Genomic DNA, 20,908 nt, shown 5'->3' on the forward strand with positions numbered 1-20,908 from the left:
TGGCGACTGGAAATAGCATGTCCTTAGATATAGTGTGAATGTTTCAAGTATGATATGTGGCCTCATTCAATGAGTCCGTGACTCCCTGGAAGTCTCTTTTATAATAATAATAATAATAAATAGGATCATAAACAATCTAGATATTCTTGTTAATTCCCTATTATTTATTGTGTTATAAAAATATAAATTTCTTCCTGTAAGGGCTTGAGTCCAGTATAAGGCAGTTGAGGAGTACTGTACCACAGGGCTCAGTTATTGGTCCTCTTTTGTTTAATTGTACATGAGTGATATAGAATGGTATAGGAAATGATTTGACAGGAAATATTCAGTTGTTTGCTGATGATGTAAACTGAGAAGAGTGATGGTAAATAGAGGTAATGCAGAGATCTTGCAGGATAGCTTAAACAGACTAGCAGTATGAGCAAAGATAAATAGTTGCCGGTGTAATGTGGCCAAGTGTAAGGTGATGCAGTTTGGCAAAAGAGATCAAAAGTATTCCTGGAACTTGAACGGGTGACTGTGGACAGGAAGTTGAAATTTAGAGAGTATATTGCGAAGGTAACTAAACAACACCTCTGATTGCGTGGTTTTGGAAGATCACACTAACAAGCAGAGATAGGGAGGTTATTTTTTCTCCTTTATAAAGAATTAATAAGGTTGCCTGCGTGCAGATCTCGTCACCTGTATTATGTGGAGATGATCCGGAGGTGAGTGATAATGATTGTAACATGTCTATGGAATGTTCCTCATGAGAATAGATTGGAGGTCTATGGGCTTCAAAAATTAAGAAAAAAAAGAAGAGATATAATGGAAGCATATAAGTTATTAAAGGGATTTTATAGGATTAGCATTGGAGACATTTTTTTAATACATGACAGGAAGGGAGAGAATGTGGGTTCAACCATATAAATTCTGTAAGAGTGTGCTTAGCAAGGGTATTTAGGACCATATTTTTTGCTTAAAGGGTGGCGAATAGGTGGAACGTATTGCCAGAGGTGATTATGAGTACTTCGTCATTGAATGAGTTTGAGGAGAGATATCAGCGGTATTGGTGAATAATGGGTCTTTCCAGCGATGATTCTTCTAACTCCATGCAGACACTACTACTACAACAACAACAACAACACTTAATTGATTATGATTACTATTATTATTGTGTCTCTGGAGAAACTGGACTCATTGTTGGAGGCCAATTATCATATCCTGTACAACCAGCCCAATTCTAAACCAACCATCATAATTTTTTCTGTCAAATGCATTTGTTTTACAGCTGGTTTATTTGATTTAATTATTAGGTCATCTTTAAATGATTCATGATTAAAAGATTATCTAATACTGAATGATACCAATCACGTAGAGAATAGACTGCATACCCTGGAGATCATCAACAGAAACAACGTTACACCAGAAACGCGCTAATTCGTTTTTAAAGTATTAAGTTATTTGTTAATAATGAAAAATTAAATGTCCATTTTTCTTTAATTGATATACCTATTTGTGTGATTTATTTGAGATTACATTAATGTCATTTTATTTAATTAATGAGATCTTTAAATATTTAAGCAGGCCATATTTTATCATAAGTTCGAAAATTTTCGCTATTGTGATGGTAGGATATTTAAAAATGTCACTGATCTGGTAATGAAAATTCTGATTTGCCTTTTAATTTTAATTTTGCTTTTCTCTGCTTGTAGGCAACACAAGACAACAAGATGAAAATAAAGTCATTGCAACAAGAACTTAAGGTAATTCCTTCCAGTTCATTAATCATATTTATGAATAATTTATTTCGATAATAAGTTATTAATATATTTACAAGCTTTCTCAAACTATTTTAATTCAGACAATTTTTTTACATATAAGTTGATGTTACATATCTTCAAAATTTTGTCTTCCAAACTCCAGAATTGTTAAGTAACCATGAATTAATAAACTCTTGATTTAATTCTAACAATACTTAGGTTAATAATTTTATAGAAAATATAAAATTTTATATTAAAATATTATGTTAGGAACCACCTGATGGCGGCACTTACTAGCCGCCATCTTCACTGCGTGCCGATTAATTAGTGATAGCCTTGGGCCAGCTATCTCTGATTGGTTACCAGTGGAGATTGAGCTGCTCACTCAGTCTCCAAAAGTTAGATAGGGCCAAAAAACGACCTCGCCTACTCGCCCTATATGAGAACAAAAAGGCATTAGCTGATTTTTTTTATTTATTACAAAATGTAATATGTTAATCTATAACTATTCATTTTTATTAATAATTTTAATTTTTAAAAGAAGAAACTTAAAAATTTAATACACCTAATTTAATTTTGAATGTAATAACACTAAGAGGAAATACGATTGTGGTAGCTGGGAGTACACCCAAAGAACCACAGGTCTTCCAAAACCACTCACCCACCACCCAGAAGTGATACTCTGGGCAACTGTTCACCATCCAGTTTAAATAACCTCCACCTTGACAACTCAGAAAGGAAATCAACCTGAAATCAGGACCAAAACATATGCCGAGGCTGCACGATCCAAGAATACTTCCTCCAACGAATTTACAAGCTCCAACTTTATATCAGTCCTAACTGCCTCACTAGCTACCATGCTCCAGGAATTCAGCAAAACAAATCCTACACCTTCCTCCCCAAAGAAATTCCTTCAAGGCACTCTTCCATTCTGACAGCACTTAACAATGAATAACACTAAAGTAAAACCCAACTCGCTCCTGATAGCCGCCTGGAACGCCAACGGCCTTGCCAGCAAGACACTAGAACTACAAGGATTTGCACTCAGACACAACCCTGACATAATGCTGTTCAACGAGACCCACCTGAGACCTGCTAACAACCCAAAAGTGAGAGGATGATACACAATGTACCGAACGGACAGACTTAACATCAGAGGGGGAGGCACTGCCATCTATATCAAACCGTACCTCCACCACAACACCATATCCAACCCACAGACCACCAACCTGGAGATTACAGGAATTCAAATCCACACAAACAATGCAGGAAGCCTCAAGTTATATGCAGCCCACAACTCACCAAGCTACCCTCTACTGACAGCAGACCTGGATGCCGTCCTTGGCACCACAGACCCCACAATCATAGCAGGAGACTTAAATGCCAAGCACACAGCCTGGTTCAGCACCACCAACAACAGAAGTGGACACACACTACACAACTACACAACACTCAACTCAGTTGTTGTAGCAGGACCCATCGAGCACACTCATTACAGCCCTCCTGGCAGATCAGATGTACTCGACATAGCTATCCTTAGAAACATCAGTTACCAGTACCAAGTAGAGACGATCGATGAATTATCGTCTGACCACAACCCAATCCTGATCAAACTTGGCACGCAAGACCAACTGGCTCCCCTTTACACCTTCATATCATGGGACAAGCTAGCCAAAATCCTACCAGAATACATTGGCCCTGCACCCATCATCCACAAAAAAGAACAAATAGATGGAGAAGTAAGCAATCTAAAAAACCAAATCAAAAAAGCACTAGATGCAGTCACCAAAACCACAACCAACCACCCGACCAGACGGCTACCAGAAAACATCATGAACCTAATCAGAAGAAAAAACAAAGCCAGGAAAAGATATGATAAACATAAAAATGCAACACAAGAGCCCCACTAGACAAGAAAACTCTGAACAACTTGAACAACCAAGTCAGAAAAGCACTTCAAAACCACAATAATCAGGACTGGGGAAATAAACTGTCATCACTCAACCCAGAAGATCACACAATATGGAAATTTCTGAAGACCCTGCGCACCAAACGCAACCCACTACCCCCATGCAAACTGCACAAGGAACTGCACACATTGATACAGAAAAAGCAGAAGCAATGGCCGACAACCTAGAAAAACAATGCAGACCATCATATGACAACATAAACATCACCCACATTTATAAAATCCACCAGCAGGTCAAGCGTACCTTAAGACTGACCACGGACAAGCCAGACAGCATCACTCCCACTATTCCAATCGAAATAACCAATATCATAAAACATCTAAGCAATAAAAAAGCTCCAGGTCCAGATGGAATTACAAATGGAATCATAAAACTGCTTCTTCGAAAGGCTATTGTGCACCTGGTTAACATAACCAATGCAATACTAAGGATACCACATTTCCCCGCTGCATGGAAAGCTGCCGACATCATACCAATAAAAAAGTCAGGAAACAATCCACAACTTCCGCAAAGCTACCGTCCTATCAGCCTGCTATCCAACCTAGGAAAGATTGCTTAAAAAATCATCCTCTCAAGGCTACAAGAAAAATCAGACAAATTAGGAATAATACCAAACGAACAATTTGGCTTCCGCCGTGTACACAGCACGACGCAACAAATACACCGACTAGTGGAACACATCACACAGGGATACTACTGGAACCGGCACACAGCTGCGGTCTTTCTAGATGTTGCCAAGGCCTTTGACAAGGTATGGCATCAAGGCCTACTCCGCAAATTCATACAGTCTAATATACCAACAACCCTCATCTGGCTAATAAAATCATACCTGACTGACAGGTCCATGCAGATAAAATAAATGGCACCATCTCAACTAGGCGCAAAATCCTAGCAGGAGTACCACAGGGATCCTTGCTGGCTCCCCTACTTTTCACAATCTACATTGCCGACATCCCACAAAACCCAAGGACTACCATCACAGCTCTATACGCGGATGACACAGCTATAATGAAAAGATCTCTCCTCCCGCAGCTGGCAATCAGTCGTCTCCAGGACACCATCACAAAGCTAGAGAAATGGTTCTCGGACTGGAGGATACAAGTAAACCCCCACAAAAACTCAGCTATACTGTTCACCAGTCCAAGACGACATTCAACTCCTCGGAGAAAAGATACCATGGCAGACAGAAACCAGATACCTTGGAGTACAGCTAGACAAAAAACTAAATTTCAACAGCCACATCAAGCTCATAGGCAAATAGACATCCAGAGCCATAGCCCAACTCTACCCCCCTGATCAACAGCAACAACAAATTGGATACACGCAACAAGCTGCTACTATATCAGATGGTGATACGACCAGTAATCACATATGCATCCCCAGCATGGAGTCACACATCCAAATCCAAAATCCTGAAACTACAGAGGATACAAAACAAGTGCCTGCAGATGATCCTGGGCGCCCCATGGTTCGTCAGAAACACGCAGATCCACAGAGAAACTAGAACTCCAGACATCCTTCACGACCATGCAGTAAAGTTCCTTAGCAAGGCACACTCTCATTCCAACCCACTAATCAGAGAAGCTTCCAGTTATAGTGAACACGACTATCACAAACATAAAAGACCCAAGGCAATCCTACTCTCAGCAGAACAGAGCCAACACCATAATTCACAAAATGAGAGCATAAGGATCACAACCCCCCCCCCCCCATCAAGCTTCTCGACACAGACAAAGGAGAAAACAAAAAGCATTTTATGTTTCACCCAGAAAGCCAGAAGCCAGTAACGTTGTTGTTGGCCAGGATAAGAATAGCCCCACTGTAGTCCATGCATGTCGTACGAGGCGACTAAAATGGGTAGCAAGGGAGGGTAATGGATAGCAATGCTGTAGCCAATGAATCCTTTCTTTCGAATGAAATCTTTCTTTGAAATCTTACTTCATTGGCTTAAACCAATGACATTTTAACTGAGGCTCGGCTATTGCTGTTACCCTCCTGCCATGATCGGAGCTCATAGCTCAATAACACCCTATCTGTACATTGTCATCTACAGATAACTTGGAATACGAAAAGCATTCTTGCTTCGGCCAATTGAAATCAATAAAGAAATTCGAAATGAATTAAAATCATTATGAAACAAAAATAGAAGAAATTAAAAATAAATTAAATAAAAATTAAATGAATTAAATTTGAAAGGTGCATAATTAAAAATATAATTAAACAAAGCAACATAATAGTAGTTTTTAAACGTTAACCAAGAATTAAATAATGTCATGTATACTACACATTGACGAAGCATAGCAGAATCCAAGTTTATTTATAAATAAATAAATGCTATCTATCAATTTTTACAGGCTGCTAAAGATGATAACAACTCACTTCAAAGACGACTTCAGGTGAGTTTACGCAGTCTACATTATCTCTCTCTCTCTCTCTCTCTCTCTCTCTATCTATCTATATCTATCTCTCTCGCGTTTCAGAAATCAGTAAACAATTTCTTGGAAAAGCAAATTAATCTGTTTAAAGAACGTTGACATTTTCAAAACTTTGTGTTTCGAAATGTATTCCCAAACGAAATGTTTCAACCAAACACTGATGATAAAAGAAGAAGAAGAATTTTGAAATATATCTGGAATAAAACTAAATAAATATGAATTTGTTTTTAAGTCGGTTGCCAACTTCTGATTGCCAGTTAACGATGTAATCTGAAGAGAGATCAGATCAGAGCTTTCAGGTTTCTGAATTGAATAACAGATTTTATATATTCTTTTCCAATTTATATTAACACATGTGATTCATCAAAGTCACAATTCTCAGTCTATTTTTTTTTAAATTATTAAACTTTCTATTATTCTCATTTGAATGCATCTCAATTGTCTTTCAGGTTTTAGCGAGAACTCGGAAACAGTTGCAAACAGAAAACCAGAAGAACTCTAAGGAAATCACGGTAAGTTAATCCGAGATTACTTTTTTTTCAGGACACTTTATCAAATTAGTTGAATAAATTATTGTACAAAAGCGTTTAGAGTTACTATTTCAAAGTGAGATTACAATAAGAATAAAAAAAAATGATTTCATAGCTTAAATATTTTTCAAACATTCAAATTCGAATCTTATAATGCAGACGAATGCTCCATTATCAGCTGTATGGTAATCCATAGCTCAGTGGGCTTTGACAATGCCGTTCATTTGGAAAGACCTGGTTTAGGAGAACCATTAGCAGACTTTTCAATTAAAGGTGAGTTAGCTGGTCTCATAAAGAGGATTACAGGGTTTTCGTCTCGCAAAACAGACAAACTGGGGACACGCTCAATTTACATAGAATATGTATCATAGTGATACTCACTATCCTGGAATAATGTTAGGAAATCCAGGAGTGCTTGGAAGTTTAACGGTGCCTACTAACACCATAGAAAGAATTGTTTAAGCATGATCCTTAACTATCTGATTTTGTGACCAAGAATGACTGCTCAGATCGATTCAATATATTGAAATAGTATATGAAAAAAAAAAGAAAAGAAATAAATTTTGAAAACCTGAATTCGTGTATTACCTTTTCGTAGCTTGATACTCGAATACCTGTAAGTCAGAGGGAGAGAGAGAGATACAACATTTTATTTCTCGAGTTCGTAATCCCAACTAGTATTATTGTAAGAATGCTGTATCAGTTGTATCGTCAATTATTCTGAAATGTAGGAATAAAACTTCTCAATTCTGAGAAAAAAAAAAAAGGAATCCCATCTCTTAGAAACATAACCTAACTAGGGAGTGGAAAATGGATCAATAGCTTGAAGGAAGCTTCGACCTACAGATATTCGTTCCGGTAAACCCTATTTTGAAACACACATACACATGTTTAATCCCAGTTTCCCCCCTCCCCCCAAAAAATTTCCTTGCGCTTGAGATTCAAGTTGTGTTTTGTATTTTAACAATCTAATAGAGTGCTTTCTTTTAGAAATTTCATAGAAACAATCGACGCCTAGATGGTGAAATGATGAAGCGAAGCACGGAAATTAATGCAAGTATATTAGTTAAGAAATAATGTGATTACAAAAAAATTAAAAACATATGACTTTTAGTATAGTATTTCCTGAATTCTTTTCTTCATTTTAGGGAATACGATTTATGTGGATGAAGGCTTGTTCGAGAGAATTTATATGGAAAATAGACCGATATTGGGATAAGAAAAAGTCTGACCAAAATACAAATGTTGGCAATTGCAGAGAATCCCCGTGTTTCTATTTGTCATCGCACTCTGGATCAGTTGGTTATAATCTTTGCCTAAAAATCTATCTCAACGGACATACTGAAACTGTAAATACCCACCTTGCTGTGTACGTTGTTATTAAAAAGGGGCTTTTTGATGACATGCTGGAGTGGCCTTTCAAACACTGCGTAAGGATATTTTCTGAGCCTTGAAATTAAATTGCTTTGAATTCTTACTGGATTTATGAAGCGCTAATAATTATATTTGATCTCTTTGGAGTAAAACCACAGAGATCAAATTATACTTTTAAAGGTCTTTGGACAACAGTCGTGTGGTCCGTAGGGCATGCATCGTACCATCTCATAAACAATTTAATTCTATTGGTTGTAATGTGTAATATCTTATAACACGTATAAGATCTGCTAAGACACATTAATTTGAAAGGTCCTAATGACAGTTCGCGTCTTTTGTCTATGAATTTTCAATCGAAGGTAGAAAATCGAAAATGACTGAGCTACGGAGTGTCTCAGGTCTTTTCTTTTGTGAAAATAAATTTATGTAGATTAGAACAAAACGGGCTAAGCGCACACTTCTTATTTGGTAATCTTTGTCAAAGTATATGAAGGAACCAAAGTATTGAAAATTATTTACTTCTTGAATAATGTGGTCATTTATATTTCCTTCTATTCTGTAAAATAGAAGGAAATATAAATTTAGGACTTTATTTTTACTGCTGTTGACTGCCAATCTAACCAGTGCTGTATGTTTACATCAACTGTCTTTTGGGCAGCTTGAATGTTAGTCAATCAGCAACACCTCATCTGCAAATCAAAAACTGTTTATGTGGGTTTGTAGGGCTGAATCTTCGAGAAGTAATCCGCATCCATTTTCTGTGAGTCCGAATACATAATCAAGAGGGAAATAGGAGAGATTTCCATCATATCTCCATTATTCTTGCATGATTATTGTGATACAGTTCTGATATATTGTTTTGATTATTTTCCGGGATATCATAATCTTTTAATCTTCTCAAAGGAAATGTGTAACACAAACTACTAAAGAGTTGATGAAGAAACACACTTACATTTAAGCAACAATGCATTAATCACAGAATCACACAATATACATATTTAGCTAAAGGAACAAAATAATCAAGTAAATATGGCTTTTCGAAATGACATGGAAAACCATATCTAGACTATATGTCAAAATTAGAGCTATATCAATACCCATAAAACCGCAGAAATGTATCAGGTAACTAATTCCTTTTGCATCATGTTCGCATATTGTAGTTATAACTACAATATGCGAACTTTATTATTGTTATTATTATTACAGCTTTATTAACAATTCAAACAGAGTCAAAATAAGTTATCTTTCAAACAACAATTTCAGTGGTGATACAGACAATTCAGATTCTACCCAAGAATCTAAGAATAGTCTGTCAGATAGCGTCGTAAAATATGGACTGTTCCAAGCAATGTTGTTTTTTGTAGATAATATGGGGTCACTTCGTTGATGTTTGATTGCTGTAAATTGGATAGCTTCTTTGAAATTGCACCAATTGCACCAATAAATATTTGGATGCCTTTGCTGTGTTTAAGCCATAGCCGGTCAACTTCGATTGCCAGATCTCGATATTTAGTCATTTTTTCCAGTTTTTTTTTTCTGTTGTTGTTGTTGTTGTTGTTAATATTGTTATCACTGGGTCGATGAGGCCATTTGGTCTGGATGAATTAGGATCTAGTTACCTCCAGGAAACAAAAACAATCTTTATTAGGGATTTTTTACTTTGGAAATTTGTTTCCTGATCTCATACAAAGATGTAGTTTTGATAAGATAAAAAATAAATATAAATAAAAGATAAAAATAAATACTTAAAGAGACACATAAATTTTTCTTTGATTTATAAAGCCTCAGTTTAAATTTTGAATCTACTTGTTAGGAATTAATTAATTATTAGTTTATATTCAAAGAACAGAGTTCACCGTCAAAGAGTATAAAAACATGCAACGAAATGATTACATGCTTGAATGGCAGATGTATCTGATCCAGACCTTATCGAAAGCTTAGGAATCGTCTAGAGATCGTTGTGAAATGTGAGATGTCTCCAAGAGTGTTATTTTTTCTGGAGTTGTGGCGGTGTTATATGTGGATGGGTTACATTTTCCAGGTTATTCATAGATTCTCTTGGAATTACTCCTAACGCTGGCACGACATTTGGAACTATTGTAATTTTTTGTTTCCAATTCCTTCAGTTTCAATTTCCATCTATACTTTGTCAATTTTCCATTTATTCTTTAATTCTGCTCTATTGTCTCATGATATTTTAATGTTAATAAACTATACGCGTTCTTATTAGACACAATGTCCAGCACGTGTGTTCTAAATATCTGTGTGTGAATTATGAAGTTCCTTATTGTCTGCATGAGTTCAGCATAAAGTTCACAGGTCACTCGCTCAGTATCGATGAGACCCTTTGGTCTGAATGAATTAGAATCTAATTACCTCCAGGAAACAAAAACAATCTTTATTAAGGATTTTTGACTTTGAAAATTTGTTTCCTAATCTCATACAAAGATGCCGCAGTTTTTAACTTGAGATTTCAGTCTGCATAATACACAAACCAGCTAGAAGAATAAGAACAGAGGCAATTTATAGACATTATATTTAATAACCATAAGATTAACCATCTTATCCAAAGAAAATTAAGATTACAAAAAATAATGAATCTTGTGAATCGTGAAGGCCTGTAAGAAGTTTCACCGATTAATGAAATGAATGACATATTGCCTTTTCATTTCCAGCTATGTTTTCACTTGTATATTCTCAAGGTTTTGCAAATTGGGTGACCATATTTCCCACACACGTTCCAGTATATTGAATATTGAAAAGCAAACTGATCACACCTTTGTTTATGGCGTGTTTGAGCAAGCTTGAGGCAGGAATTAAGATGGCCCACTATATTGTCTTTATCTCTGTCCATTCGGCATTTACTATTGTTGATGGTTTTCTTTTCACACTTTGCCATTATTACATTCGTTTATAATGATTATTCATGAACAATTAGTACTAGACCTGTTTCATTCTTCCTATTTCCCGATACAGTAATTGTGAAGTCCATCGACTATCAAATTTTCCTTCAATGTCTTCCATGCAGAGCTTTAGATTTCCAACCTCCTCCAATTTTTATGCCATTTCTCTTTATACTACTTTATACTACATTTATTAATTTCTTCTATGAGATTCAATTAATATTTTGATATAATTATTAACCATTCTTCTTCTTCTACAACTCATTCTTTAATTCGTAAACAGTTCACCTTCTTCACTTTTCTATAGAGGTAAAATCAGTATACATTATTATGTAGATATAAAGTATGATTCATTGCCATTAAGTTTCGGGTTTCATCATCGACTGCGTCCAAATCGGCTCGTTTTGGACGGTGTTGTGGGGCGATAAAGATAAAGTAATGACCCATGTATTGATTGCAGTTACAGTGCTGTCGCTATTCCATTTGGAGCTTAGAACTTTTCTGTCGCTTTTCAGATATTCAGGTCATGTTTTCTTTTTATCTTCTGAATGTAAACTGATTTCTTAACTGAATTTGAAGTCTAATATTCGTATTTGACTTTCTTTAAAGTAAATGTTAGAGGAATTAATCTTAGTATGAACTATACAAGTGGCAATGAATCACCTTAGAAAATTTCTGTATTGATATTCACTGCATCTTTCTTTTATTCAAATGGAATTGTTTGTTTTAATTATCTGATACTTCAGCGACTGGTATTTTCTTCCAATTGCTGATGTAGATAAACATCAAGACTGCTCTTGATCTTTTTCTTTACTCTTGAGTTTTCCTTGTTTTAAAGTCTTTGACATTCAGTGAGAATATACGTTTACAATTGTTCATGTTTAACATCACTGCAAACTTTGTTATAATAAATATTGTTTATTGTTGGTCTATCAGGTGTATTATGAATTGATTGATTCAATTCATAATACACATGATAATGATATTGTTGTCCGGAAAGGTTCAAGGTTTCTCGTTTTGATTTTTCTTTCACTCAGTTTGCAGTTCCTTCCCTTAGTTGTGCAACAAAGAAGTTGAGCCCTGCAGCCTATTTTCTGCCTTAACCCCCGACTGCATCAAAGGTAGTCGTTCAATGTTAGCTTGAAGGCCCACTCTGAATGGATTCGTTCTTTCCTTCTTTCTTGTAATTAACATTTTAAATTATTATTATTATTATTATTATTATTATTTGATTTTGATGATATAATGATTCAACCATTTGGTATAACCAAATGACAATTAACTTAACTGTTAATTTCAAACTTAGGTGTTTCTTCTTACCCATTGAGGTAACTGATTTTAATTTCAAATAAATTCATTAGTTTAATTTTAGAAACCATTTATGTTTTAATCTGTGATTTGTTTTATTACAGGCAAAAATAATGCTTCTGGATCAGATGCACCATACTAAAGACGTTGAAATGACGATTGATCCAGTAATAATAGGATTAGGTACATCTTGCTTCCAGAAACCAATAGATGGAGATAATTTGGGTTGGGGATTTTCAGCGTTCATTCCATTTAGTGACCTGGAATCAAAAGACAGTCCGTATCTTTCAGAAAACATAATTTATCTGAAGCTAGTTGTATTTCTGACGTAGCTGCCCAAATAGTTTGAACATGTTTAAGTGTAAATAAGCTTAAGTATATATTTTCACACTCACCAAGCAGAACCAGTTTAATTTCTAATTCAATAATTGCTGATGTCGATTTTTTGCAATAAAGATGGACCTTTCTAAGGCATGCATCCACTACTAAAGTCTATGCATTTATATACCTTCAAGTACAATAATAACATAGACCTATGGCAGTTCTACTGTCTGAAATATTTATCAACCTAAAGAGGTCTGTGATAACCATGTGAAAACAAAGTTTGCATCCACAGTGCTAGGCCACCCGAAGAAGGACTGGTCTAAGTTCTACACTAGTCGCTAATAAGAGGAGCATTATCCTGAGTCAGTCGATCTCTGGTATGGCAGTCGAGTCTTTTCTCCTGAAAAATTGGGTTTATCGTTAAACTGAAAACATCGATAGAGCCCAAGCTATTTGCGATATTAATATATTGCTTTAGGATTTGGTTCCATGAGATGGCAGCACTTGTCTGCTTCTTCTCTTCGGATTCCATTTATAATTAACGATAGTCTTGAGTTAGCTAACTCCGATGAGCTACCAGTTGAGAAGGAACTATCCCCCAGTCTCCGATAGTTAGATAAGTCTAAAACGGCCTCGCCTATAAAATGTAAAAGGTGTTAGCGGTTTTATTTTTATTTTATATTTTACCTCTTTTATGATAATTACAGGATGCTGATTATGAAAATTGTATTTTGTGCATTTTTAGTTAATTCGCACAAACAAAAAATCGGAATAAGCAAAATCACTTTTTAATAGCTGAGCTTTCATATTTATATCTATCGTAGTTGTCTAAAAGTTTTCCTTCACAAACTATACTCCTCCTCCCTTTGTTCATCTACTTGAAGGAACCTTATAAAATTCTCGAACATTCAAATATATAAATGTAGAGATCCAGAAGTCCATTGCAGGTCACTGACTACATGCCTTTTATCAAGTTTAAAATATTTTTTGAGCAAATAGCATTGCAAAGTATAGAGTTAACTTCGAAGAGATGGAAATAGTGGTCAATGAAGAATCGGTAAGTGTACAAAACATCAAACATGAAAGTTTAGTTGATCGGAAAAAATTCCCTTAGCTCATTCCAGAAAATTTGGCAATTTAAGTTTCTTGCACACATTTCAAGTATCTACTTTGAAAGTTATCTGCTCTTTCTGAAAAAAAAAAAAGATTTTTATGGATCATCAGATAAGAAAAGCAATAAAGGAACTCGAAAATAGATTGCTACTTGCGTTTTTTTTTTTTTTAAATTAGAGATCCAAATGATCAACAAATTAAAATTTAATTTCTTTCCTGAAGGGAAGCAAATCAGGTCAAAAACACTCAAATAATACACAAATATGCCAAACAAAGCGGCCTTTTGCAGCTGCCCAATTTTTAATCCATCTAACTCGAGTGCTTCGAGATGTTTTTGCAATGTGTTAGGGATGGCGCCTAAAGCACCTATTATTATGGGAACAACTTTCGTTTTCTTTTGCGCCAGATTCGTTCAACTTCGATTTGCAAATCGCGATATTTTGTAATTTTTCATACTTTTTCATTTTATTTTATTTTTCGTAGATTACATGTATATATATATATATATTTTTTTTTTTTCCTTCTTCTTCTTCTCGTAACTTAGTCTCTTAAATGTAATTCCAACTAAAGTAAGTCATCATAGTTTTTCACAGATTTGTAATTTTCATTTGTCATTTTTTAATTTTTTATATCAATCCCATACGGGAGGCGTCGCAAAACCAAACACAAAATGCTGTCTCTGAACAAGCGGATAAGAGTCTCTTAATGTTGAATAGTTGGAGATCATAGTCCTTGAACACTGGCATGATTAAACTATTCTAAACATTTGGAGGTAGATGAGATGAAAAGGAAGGGTGAAAAATTGGATCGATAAGACTACAAGTGAACTGTGTATACATATATAAACACTAGCACCAGCAGATACACTTAATTTTACAAGCTTACAAGAAAGGAGAGGAAACATTAGCGACTAGTTCAATAGAGCAACTCCTATGAAAATACCAATGCAAAATACACATATCCGAGATCCTCTTGCATGAGAATTTTGATGAATTAAGACTAAACCTGATATAAGACAACTGAATTTTATTACACTGAGGGAATGTACATAACATTTCGGAAACTTCTTTGGATTTCCTGGAAAAATGTTGTGGTCAAAGTACAGGATAATGCCATTTATTATATGGAAGGCTGGATCAGATTTGTGTTCCATTTTCTTTTCAGCATCTTATCTAAATATCAAAGGTAATTCGACAACAAGACAAAATAGTACTCTTCACTTCTCTCCTGCAAGGTCTCATGACGTTAAATCTTCCGAAAATTAAAAACGGAAGGTGTGCAAAATCCATTGCTCTTGCGATATATGCTGATAAACAAACAAGCTGATCCATATATCTTAAAAAAATCCTGATCAGCTCTTCCATACAGCAGTTTACTATCAGGTGCTTCGACAATAGACAGGAATGCCCTCTATAACCGCAACTATTTTGGTAGCAAATTCAAAGAAGGTTCTGAAATGTTACCTACAACGAATAAACGCGATAAACCCCAAGGAATCATTTTAACCAAGTCTGTCCCTCCTTCATCATAATTCTCAGAATCACAGAAGTCTTAGAAGTAAAAGGGTGCAATGTTTGCATACATTACTTTATAGATCCTCTGTAAAGTCTATCCGAAACTTTTACAGTGGCTACAAAATATAGCTAAAAGCAGCATGATTGCTTCATATTGATGTGAAGCAGTCATTTTCCCGGATTTTCACTTTTTATAAAAATTTATAAGCATTTCGTATTAGGAGAAATGTAACTATTGTAGCAAATGGTCATCATTTTTATCCTGTTTTGTGAGAACACCTGATCGGACAAACAGGAGGAATTTTGCAATCGGTGTTCGAGTCGGCTAGAGTAAGACAAATAATATGACTTCATTCAAAATTGTTTAACTCATTAAGATTGAAACAACTAAAATGAAATTAGCTGAATACATTACAGAAAGAAACTGTTTTTTTTTCTTTTCTTTTTTTTAACACGCTGTGATATCCCAATTTAGAACAGGCTGCTATATAAATATTCATGCCTACAACATAACTTGTTGTAGGCATGAATACCTACAACAAGTTATCTTAGATTGAGTTTGAGATTTTTATGGGGATCAATTGACATCTCTGACAGTTTCTTATTGCATTCGAAACCCTTGGTATGTCAGTTTTGATTTAAGTAGAATGTGCCATCTTCGTAGGGAATCAGCTGTTAGGCCTCGAACTATAAAATACATATCCGAGGAAGAAGAGGCCAAAACGCAATACTGATAATGTTGGAGAGCATCCTACAGAGTGAAAAATTAACTTTATTGGAAGTAGCTGAATTTGAGTTAATATCAGGAATTTCTGGAAAAAATACCTGCAGATCATCTCATGATTTCAATTCATTGATGTCCAAAACCAAAGGATGAACATGGTTTCTTAAGATTACAGCGGAAAATTCAGACGAACGGCTTGTGGTAATTTGTATAAGTGATGATTTCGAGTGGAGAGCGGGTGCACATTCAAATTTTCGAATCGAACATAAAGGGGGTCACGTGATAGCACTCATCGGGATAAAAGGCAAAACGCTGCGCTAAGCGAATTATGATTGAATGAAGCTCTTGTCGTGAAGGAATAAAGTTGCAAACTTGGTTCTCTTGTAATATCTTTAAGATATCATCTAGATGATTTCACGCAGGTAAGAATTATTGGAAAGCTTGTATAAGGCCGCAGAATTACTGATATTGCCAGAGTGTTTGGAATCTCATTAGCATTGCGTGCAGACTCTGGGCAGCATTTCAAACCATTTGAATGTATTCCAGACGTTTGCTAAGAGGTTATCCTTCCTCTACCACGGTGCATGAAGTCTGATTTTGGGTATAACAGCAAAACATAATGGACCCACCACAACGGGTCATCTCGCAAATCGGCTCCATAGGCACGCAGATATCTCGACAAACTGTTGCAAGACGCATGCAACAAGTAGAGCTATATGCTCGAACTCCTTTAGTCAGCGTCACTTTATCCAGAGGTCATCGTAGAGCACGTTGTCAGAGGTCTTGTGTCCATAAAAATTGGACAAGACACCAATGGGATAATGTAGCTCTGGAGCGAATGTATTACTGCTTATCATCGGTAGAATGTTCTTGAAAGGGATAGATACAGCGGTGCTGGGTTCATGGTTGGGGGGTGCCATTATGCGTAGTGGGGACACCGAGCTACATGTACTGGAAAAAAAGGGACTGTGCCTGGTGAACGATATTGCAACGAAGTTTACCACGTCATGTTCGACTATTCTGTGGCGCCGTAGGATAAAAATTCATTTTTTATGGATGACAGTGCCACACCACATCGTACACGAGCAGTGGAGATTCTTTTCAAGATCAAGGGTATTAATTGAATCGATTCAATTAATACCCTGGCATTCAGCAATGTGTCTCCCATAGAACACGTTTAGGACGCAATCGGGAGATACATTGCTGCTGAAAATTCCCCTCCAGAAAACAAGCAATGCTTTATCCTTGATCTGAAGCAAAACGGGGCCAGTTTGCTTCAAGACCTCCCGAATTACTTGGTGCTAAGCATGGTACGACGTTTTGAGAGCTGCATCGCAGTTCAGGATGGACAAGTTCCATACTGAAATGTCTCTCTGTATAGTTTTCGGTAAGCACTGTACATTAATTCCTTAACTACGTCCTTAGGAAATTTCCATCTTTTGCCAAAAACGTATTGAAAGTTAATTTGTATGATATTTCTATCACATTTTATGTGATATCATTTATTAGTAAGTTGGCAATAAATTTGCCCGTAATTGGTTGCAGTCATTTTTTTTTTTTTTTTTTTTTTTAAATTTTGAAATTGTTTCGTATACTGGTAAGAAAGCTTTCGGACACCAGAGTAGTAACACAAAAAATAAATGATTATTATAAACTAAATATACACAGTCATTTAAAAAATCGTAAGAATATTCAATGGATATCATGAATGTTCTAACGTGGTTTAAGAGTGGGATAAGATTTTCTCTTTCCCCACTTAATACAGAAATAATATAAAAATGAATAAGAACTTTGTACAGATAGTTCAAATGTTTTCTTACAAATAACAAGAACGAAATATAAGAAAAGGTAGTAGACTTAGAAAGTACAGTATATAAGGGTGAAACCAAGAGCGGATTCATGCTAGCAAACTTTATTTTTAATATTTATAAAACACGTGTAGCATAAAGTTACCTGCCTCTCTGACCTGTTCTGATAATTTAATAATAGCTTACGATAAACATATTATATTTTAACAAAGGGAAGACAAGATTATATATATATATATATATATCGAATTAGCTAAAAGAAATGTAACAAACTGACATCAGATATTGCGTACTAAAATGTATTACTAAACGTACAAATATCCTGCTATGAACAGATTTAACTCTAATAGATGTATAGGTGAGTTTTTGATACAAACGTCAATGAAAAACTCATGCAAGTGAGATATGTACATTATTTATCTCATTCTTTTTATTTACTAACAGACATTTTTGTTACATCCTGCAGACATTTTCTTCTTTTTGTCTATCCAATATTTCAATATGGAATAAGCAATAATTATTCATTTTAAAAATAAAGAATTTCTGCTCACTAATTATTAACATTTTGCAATTTATGATTAGACTTAGATGCCTTTTCTTTTCTTCCTTTTTTTTTTTTTTTTTTTTCAAAAAAAAAAAAATGTGATGAGCTTAATATAGGCTGAGAGCAATGCTGGATTTGGGTTTTGAGTTATTTGCGGTAATTTGAGTGATTTTTCCTTGATCGTGTTGGTGTATGGAAACACCATGGCATAGAGTATGGAAGTGTCGGGTGTAATAGGGAATTAAGGATCCATTCCAGTAAGAATTATTTGTTATTCGGTTCGAGCGAGTCATTGAAGAAGATACAAGATAGACTCATTGGATAAAGGACACTCGAAGTTCTCAAATGATTCAAGTGAAGTAATTAGATGCATTTCAAAATTGAACCAAATATTAACTAACGTGTTTCAGAATGGCATAAATCATTAATGATAACTTTACTATTTTCTTTGCTTCACGGTGTCATCACAGACATTTATACAGCAGTTTTAATGATGCACATCTGGGAATATTAGATATTTTCAAACAGCTTTCCATTTCAGTTAAATTGTCCTTCACCAAAATGCATCCGTGAAGTACTTGGACCATTTTGTATTCACATAAAGCGAAACGACTCCATTCATTGGATTCAAATGACCAATTCAAAGACGGAAACTTCAGTTCAGTGAAGCCAGAACTTTCTGCCCATATTGGATGCTTCAAGTGTAAAATAATTGAGTCACTTTTACGTTCAGCTGTTAGCAGTTCATTTTGTTGAGTTTCTGCTGTTGTAACTGTACACGGAACAAGAGGAGGAGTGAAATGGGACCATATGATACAGTTAGAAGGCGGATGTTGAGCTGAACGGTTATGCTGCATGTGACAACGATACTCGCGATCAATATCTTTAGAATTCCATTGTAAGCTTACTGCAATAATGAAAATAGATCCAGAAATCAATCTAATACTAAATGTGATCTCGGGTTCTTCGATAAACTGGTCACCCCTTTTAACATTCTCTGAAAGAAATTCCACTTCCTTCTTTTTCTTAAACACTCTCTTGCTTGCATTTGTCGATACAACATCAACATTCATTTGAAATGAGGGTACAGGAAGGACTACGTGACTTAAAACAGGACCAAATTCTTCCATCGTAAACATTCCACTTCTTATAACTCTCACTATCTCTTCTGGATTCATTGCCAGGAATCTAATATGAGGTAGAATGTCTTTGAGTAGATCTCTGGGATTTTCAGAAGTGTTTTTTGAATTACATTTTGCCATAGCCCATGATAAAACGGCCTGAAAAAGACTAAATTCTGATGACAAGGAAAGAGAATCTCTCTCTACTATGAACTTTAGAGTAGTCACATCAGCTTCATGTAGATCAGGCGACTGCAGTATCTTCTGTGTGTGTGTTTCTCTATTTTCATGATACATTGGTAAAGAATATCTTTGAGATCCATAATTTTACCAAACAGGAAAATGCTAGTGATTTTGTCCACGGACTTTTTAACGTGTTTACTGATCATATATCTTGACAGTTTTCTTCCAAAAACAGAATGTTGTACTTTCTTGCACAGTAGAATGTATCCATGGCAAGTTCCTCTGAATCTATGAAGATGGAATCAGTGTACAGATATCTGGAAAATATAGGAAAACAAATTATATAGATACTATTATAAAGAAGAAATATTTTCAATAGAAATTGCATTTATGAGAAACCATAGTTATTTAAAAATAACTTGTGTCTCTTCCTAATGGTACTTTTTTCTGTGATCAAATTCATTTAGCGCGTGACACAATTCAATGTTTTATAAGAACAAATTTCCTTTTTGACTCGGTAGTTGTAACCCATTAAATCATGGTTGGAAAAAAATCTTGAATGGTGAATTTGATCAATCATTTGACGGTTCATTTGGTTTGCCCAGAAGTTAGCTAAACACTCTCTAACCAACAGGTCGCGGGTTCAAATCCCGCTGTAGGCATGGATATTTATGGTGTCTTTAAGTGGGAGATGAATTTCATTGCCTGGTGTGAGGCCACTGCGCTGCTTACTGGAGGCCTGAAGTGGCTTCAAACAGTTCCACGTTATATATATATATATATATATGGTTACCTGTCTGGTTGGCCGAGTGAATAGCGTATCTGCTCTCCAGCCAAAAGGCTACGGGTTCGAATCCCGCGGTGGGCATGGATGTTTGTGATTGTCTATAAAAATACTTGTGGTGGTGGTGGTGGTGGTTGTGGGCGGTAGATGATGATGATGGTAGTTGCGGTTCGTTGTAGTTGGTGGATTGTGAGTGGTGGAGAGAAAGAGCTCTAGAGTAGGTGCCCTCCCTCGATGAGTCATTGGACTTCCTGGAGGTGTAATAATAATAATAATAAAAATTCCTCACTTAATGGCGCAGATACCATAACAAAAATATAATCTATAAAAATTCTCTTACACGTTTTATTTCTGATTAACGAAGTCAACGGATTTTCCCCCACCGTAAGCAAGGCACATCGTGCCATGCATGTAACGAGTCACGTGTTTGTAGCCGTTATAAATTGGATGAATATGATGCTCACAAGTCAGTGCAACTGTGTCCAGGCAAAAAGGGAACTCAAAGGAGTTTGAAAGCGGCGTTTCGATAGG

General features: G+C 35.6%; 1 protein-coding gene across 4 annotated transcripts in view; it reads left to right on the top strand.

Annotated features, from left to right (window-relative positions):
* Positions 1-12,752, top strand: part of LOC150106022 (TNF receptor-associated factor 5-like) — a 103,791-nt gene extending 91,039 nt beyond the window's left edge. For 3 of the 4 annotated variants that reach the window (XM_090393754.1, XM_090393751.1, XM_090393752.1), the window contains 6 exons: positions 1,695-1,745; positions 6,067-6,108; positions 6,597-6,659; positions 7,668-7,730; positions 7,826-8,107; positions 12,367-12,752. In XM_090393754.1, the coding sequence (XP_090249880.1) occupies positions 1,695-1,745; positions 6,067-6,108; positions 6,597-6,659; positions 7,668-7,730; positions 7,826-8,107; positions 12,367-12,594 (729 nt within the window). In that variant the 3' untranslated portion in view covers positions 12,595-12,752. The remainder of the gene's footprint in view (positions 1-1,694; positions 1,746-6,066; positions 6,109-6,596; positions 6,660-7,667; positions 7,731-7,825; positions 8,108-12,366) is intronic. The other variant, XM_090393753.1, reaches the window with a different exon arrangement.
* The last annotated feature ends 8,156 nt before the right edge of the window (positions 12,753-20,908 follow it).

The sequence above is a fragment of the Typopeltis vanoorti genome, chromosome 6, assembly GCF_054136105.1.
Source record: "Typopeltis vanoorti isolate ZY-2024b chromosome 6, IOZ_Tvanoo_1.0, whole genome shotgun sequence".
NCBI lineage: Eukaryota > Metazoa > Arthropoda > Arachnida > Uropygi > Thelyphonidae > Typopeltis > Typopeltis vanoorti.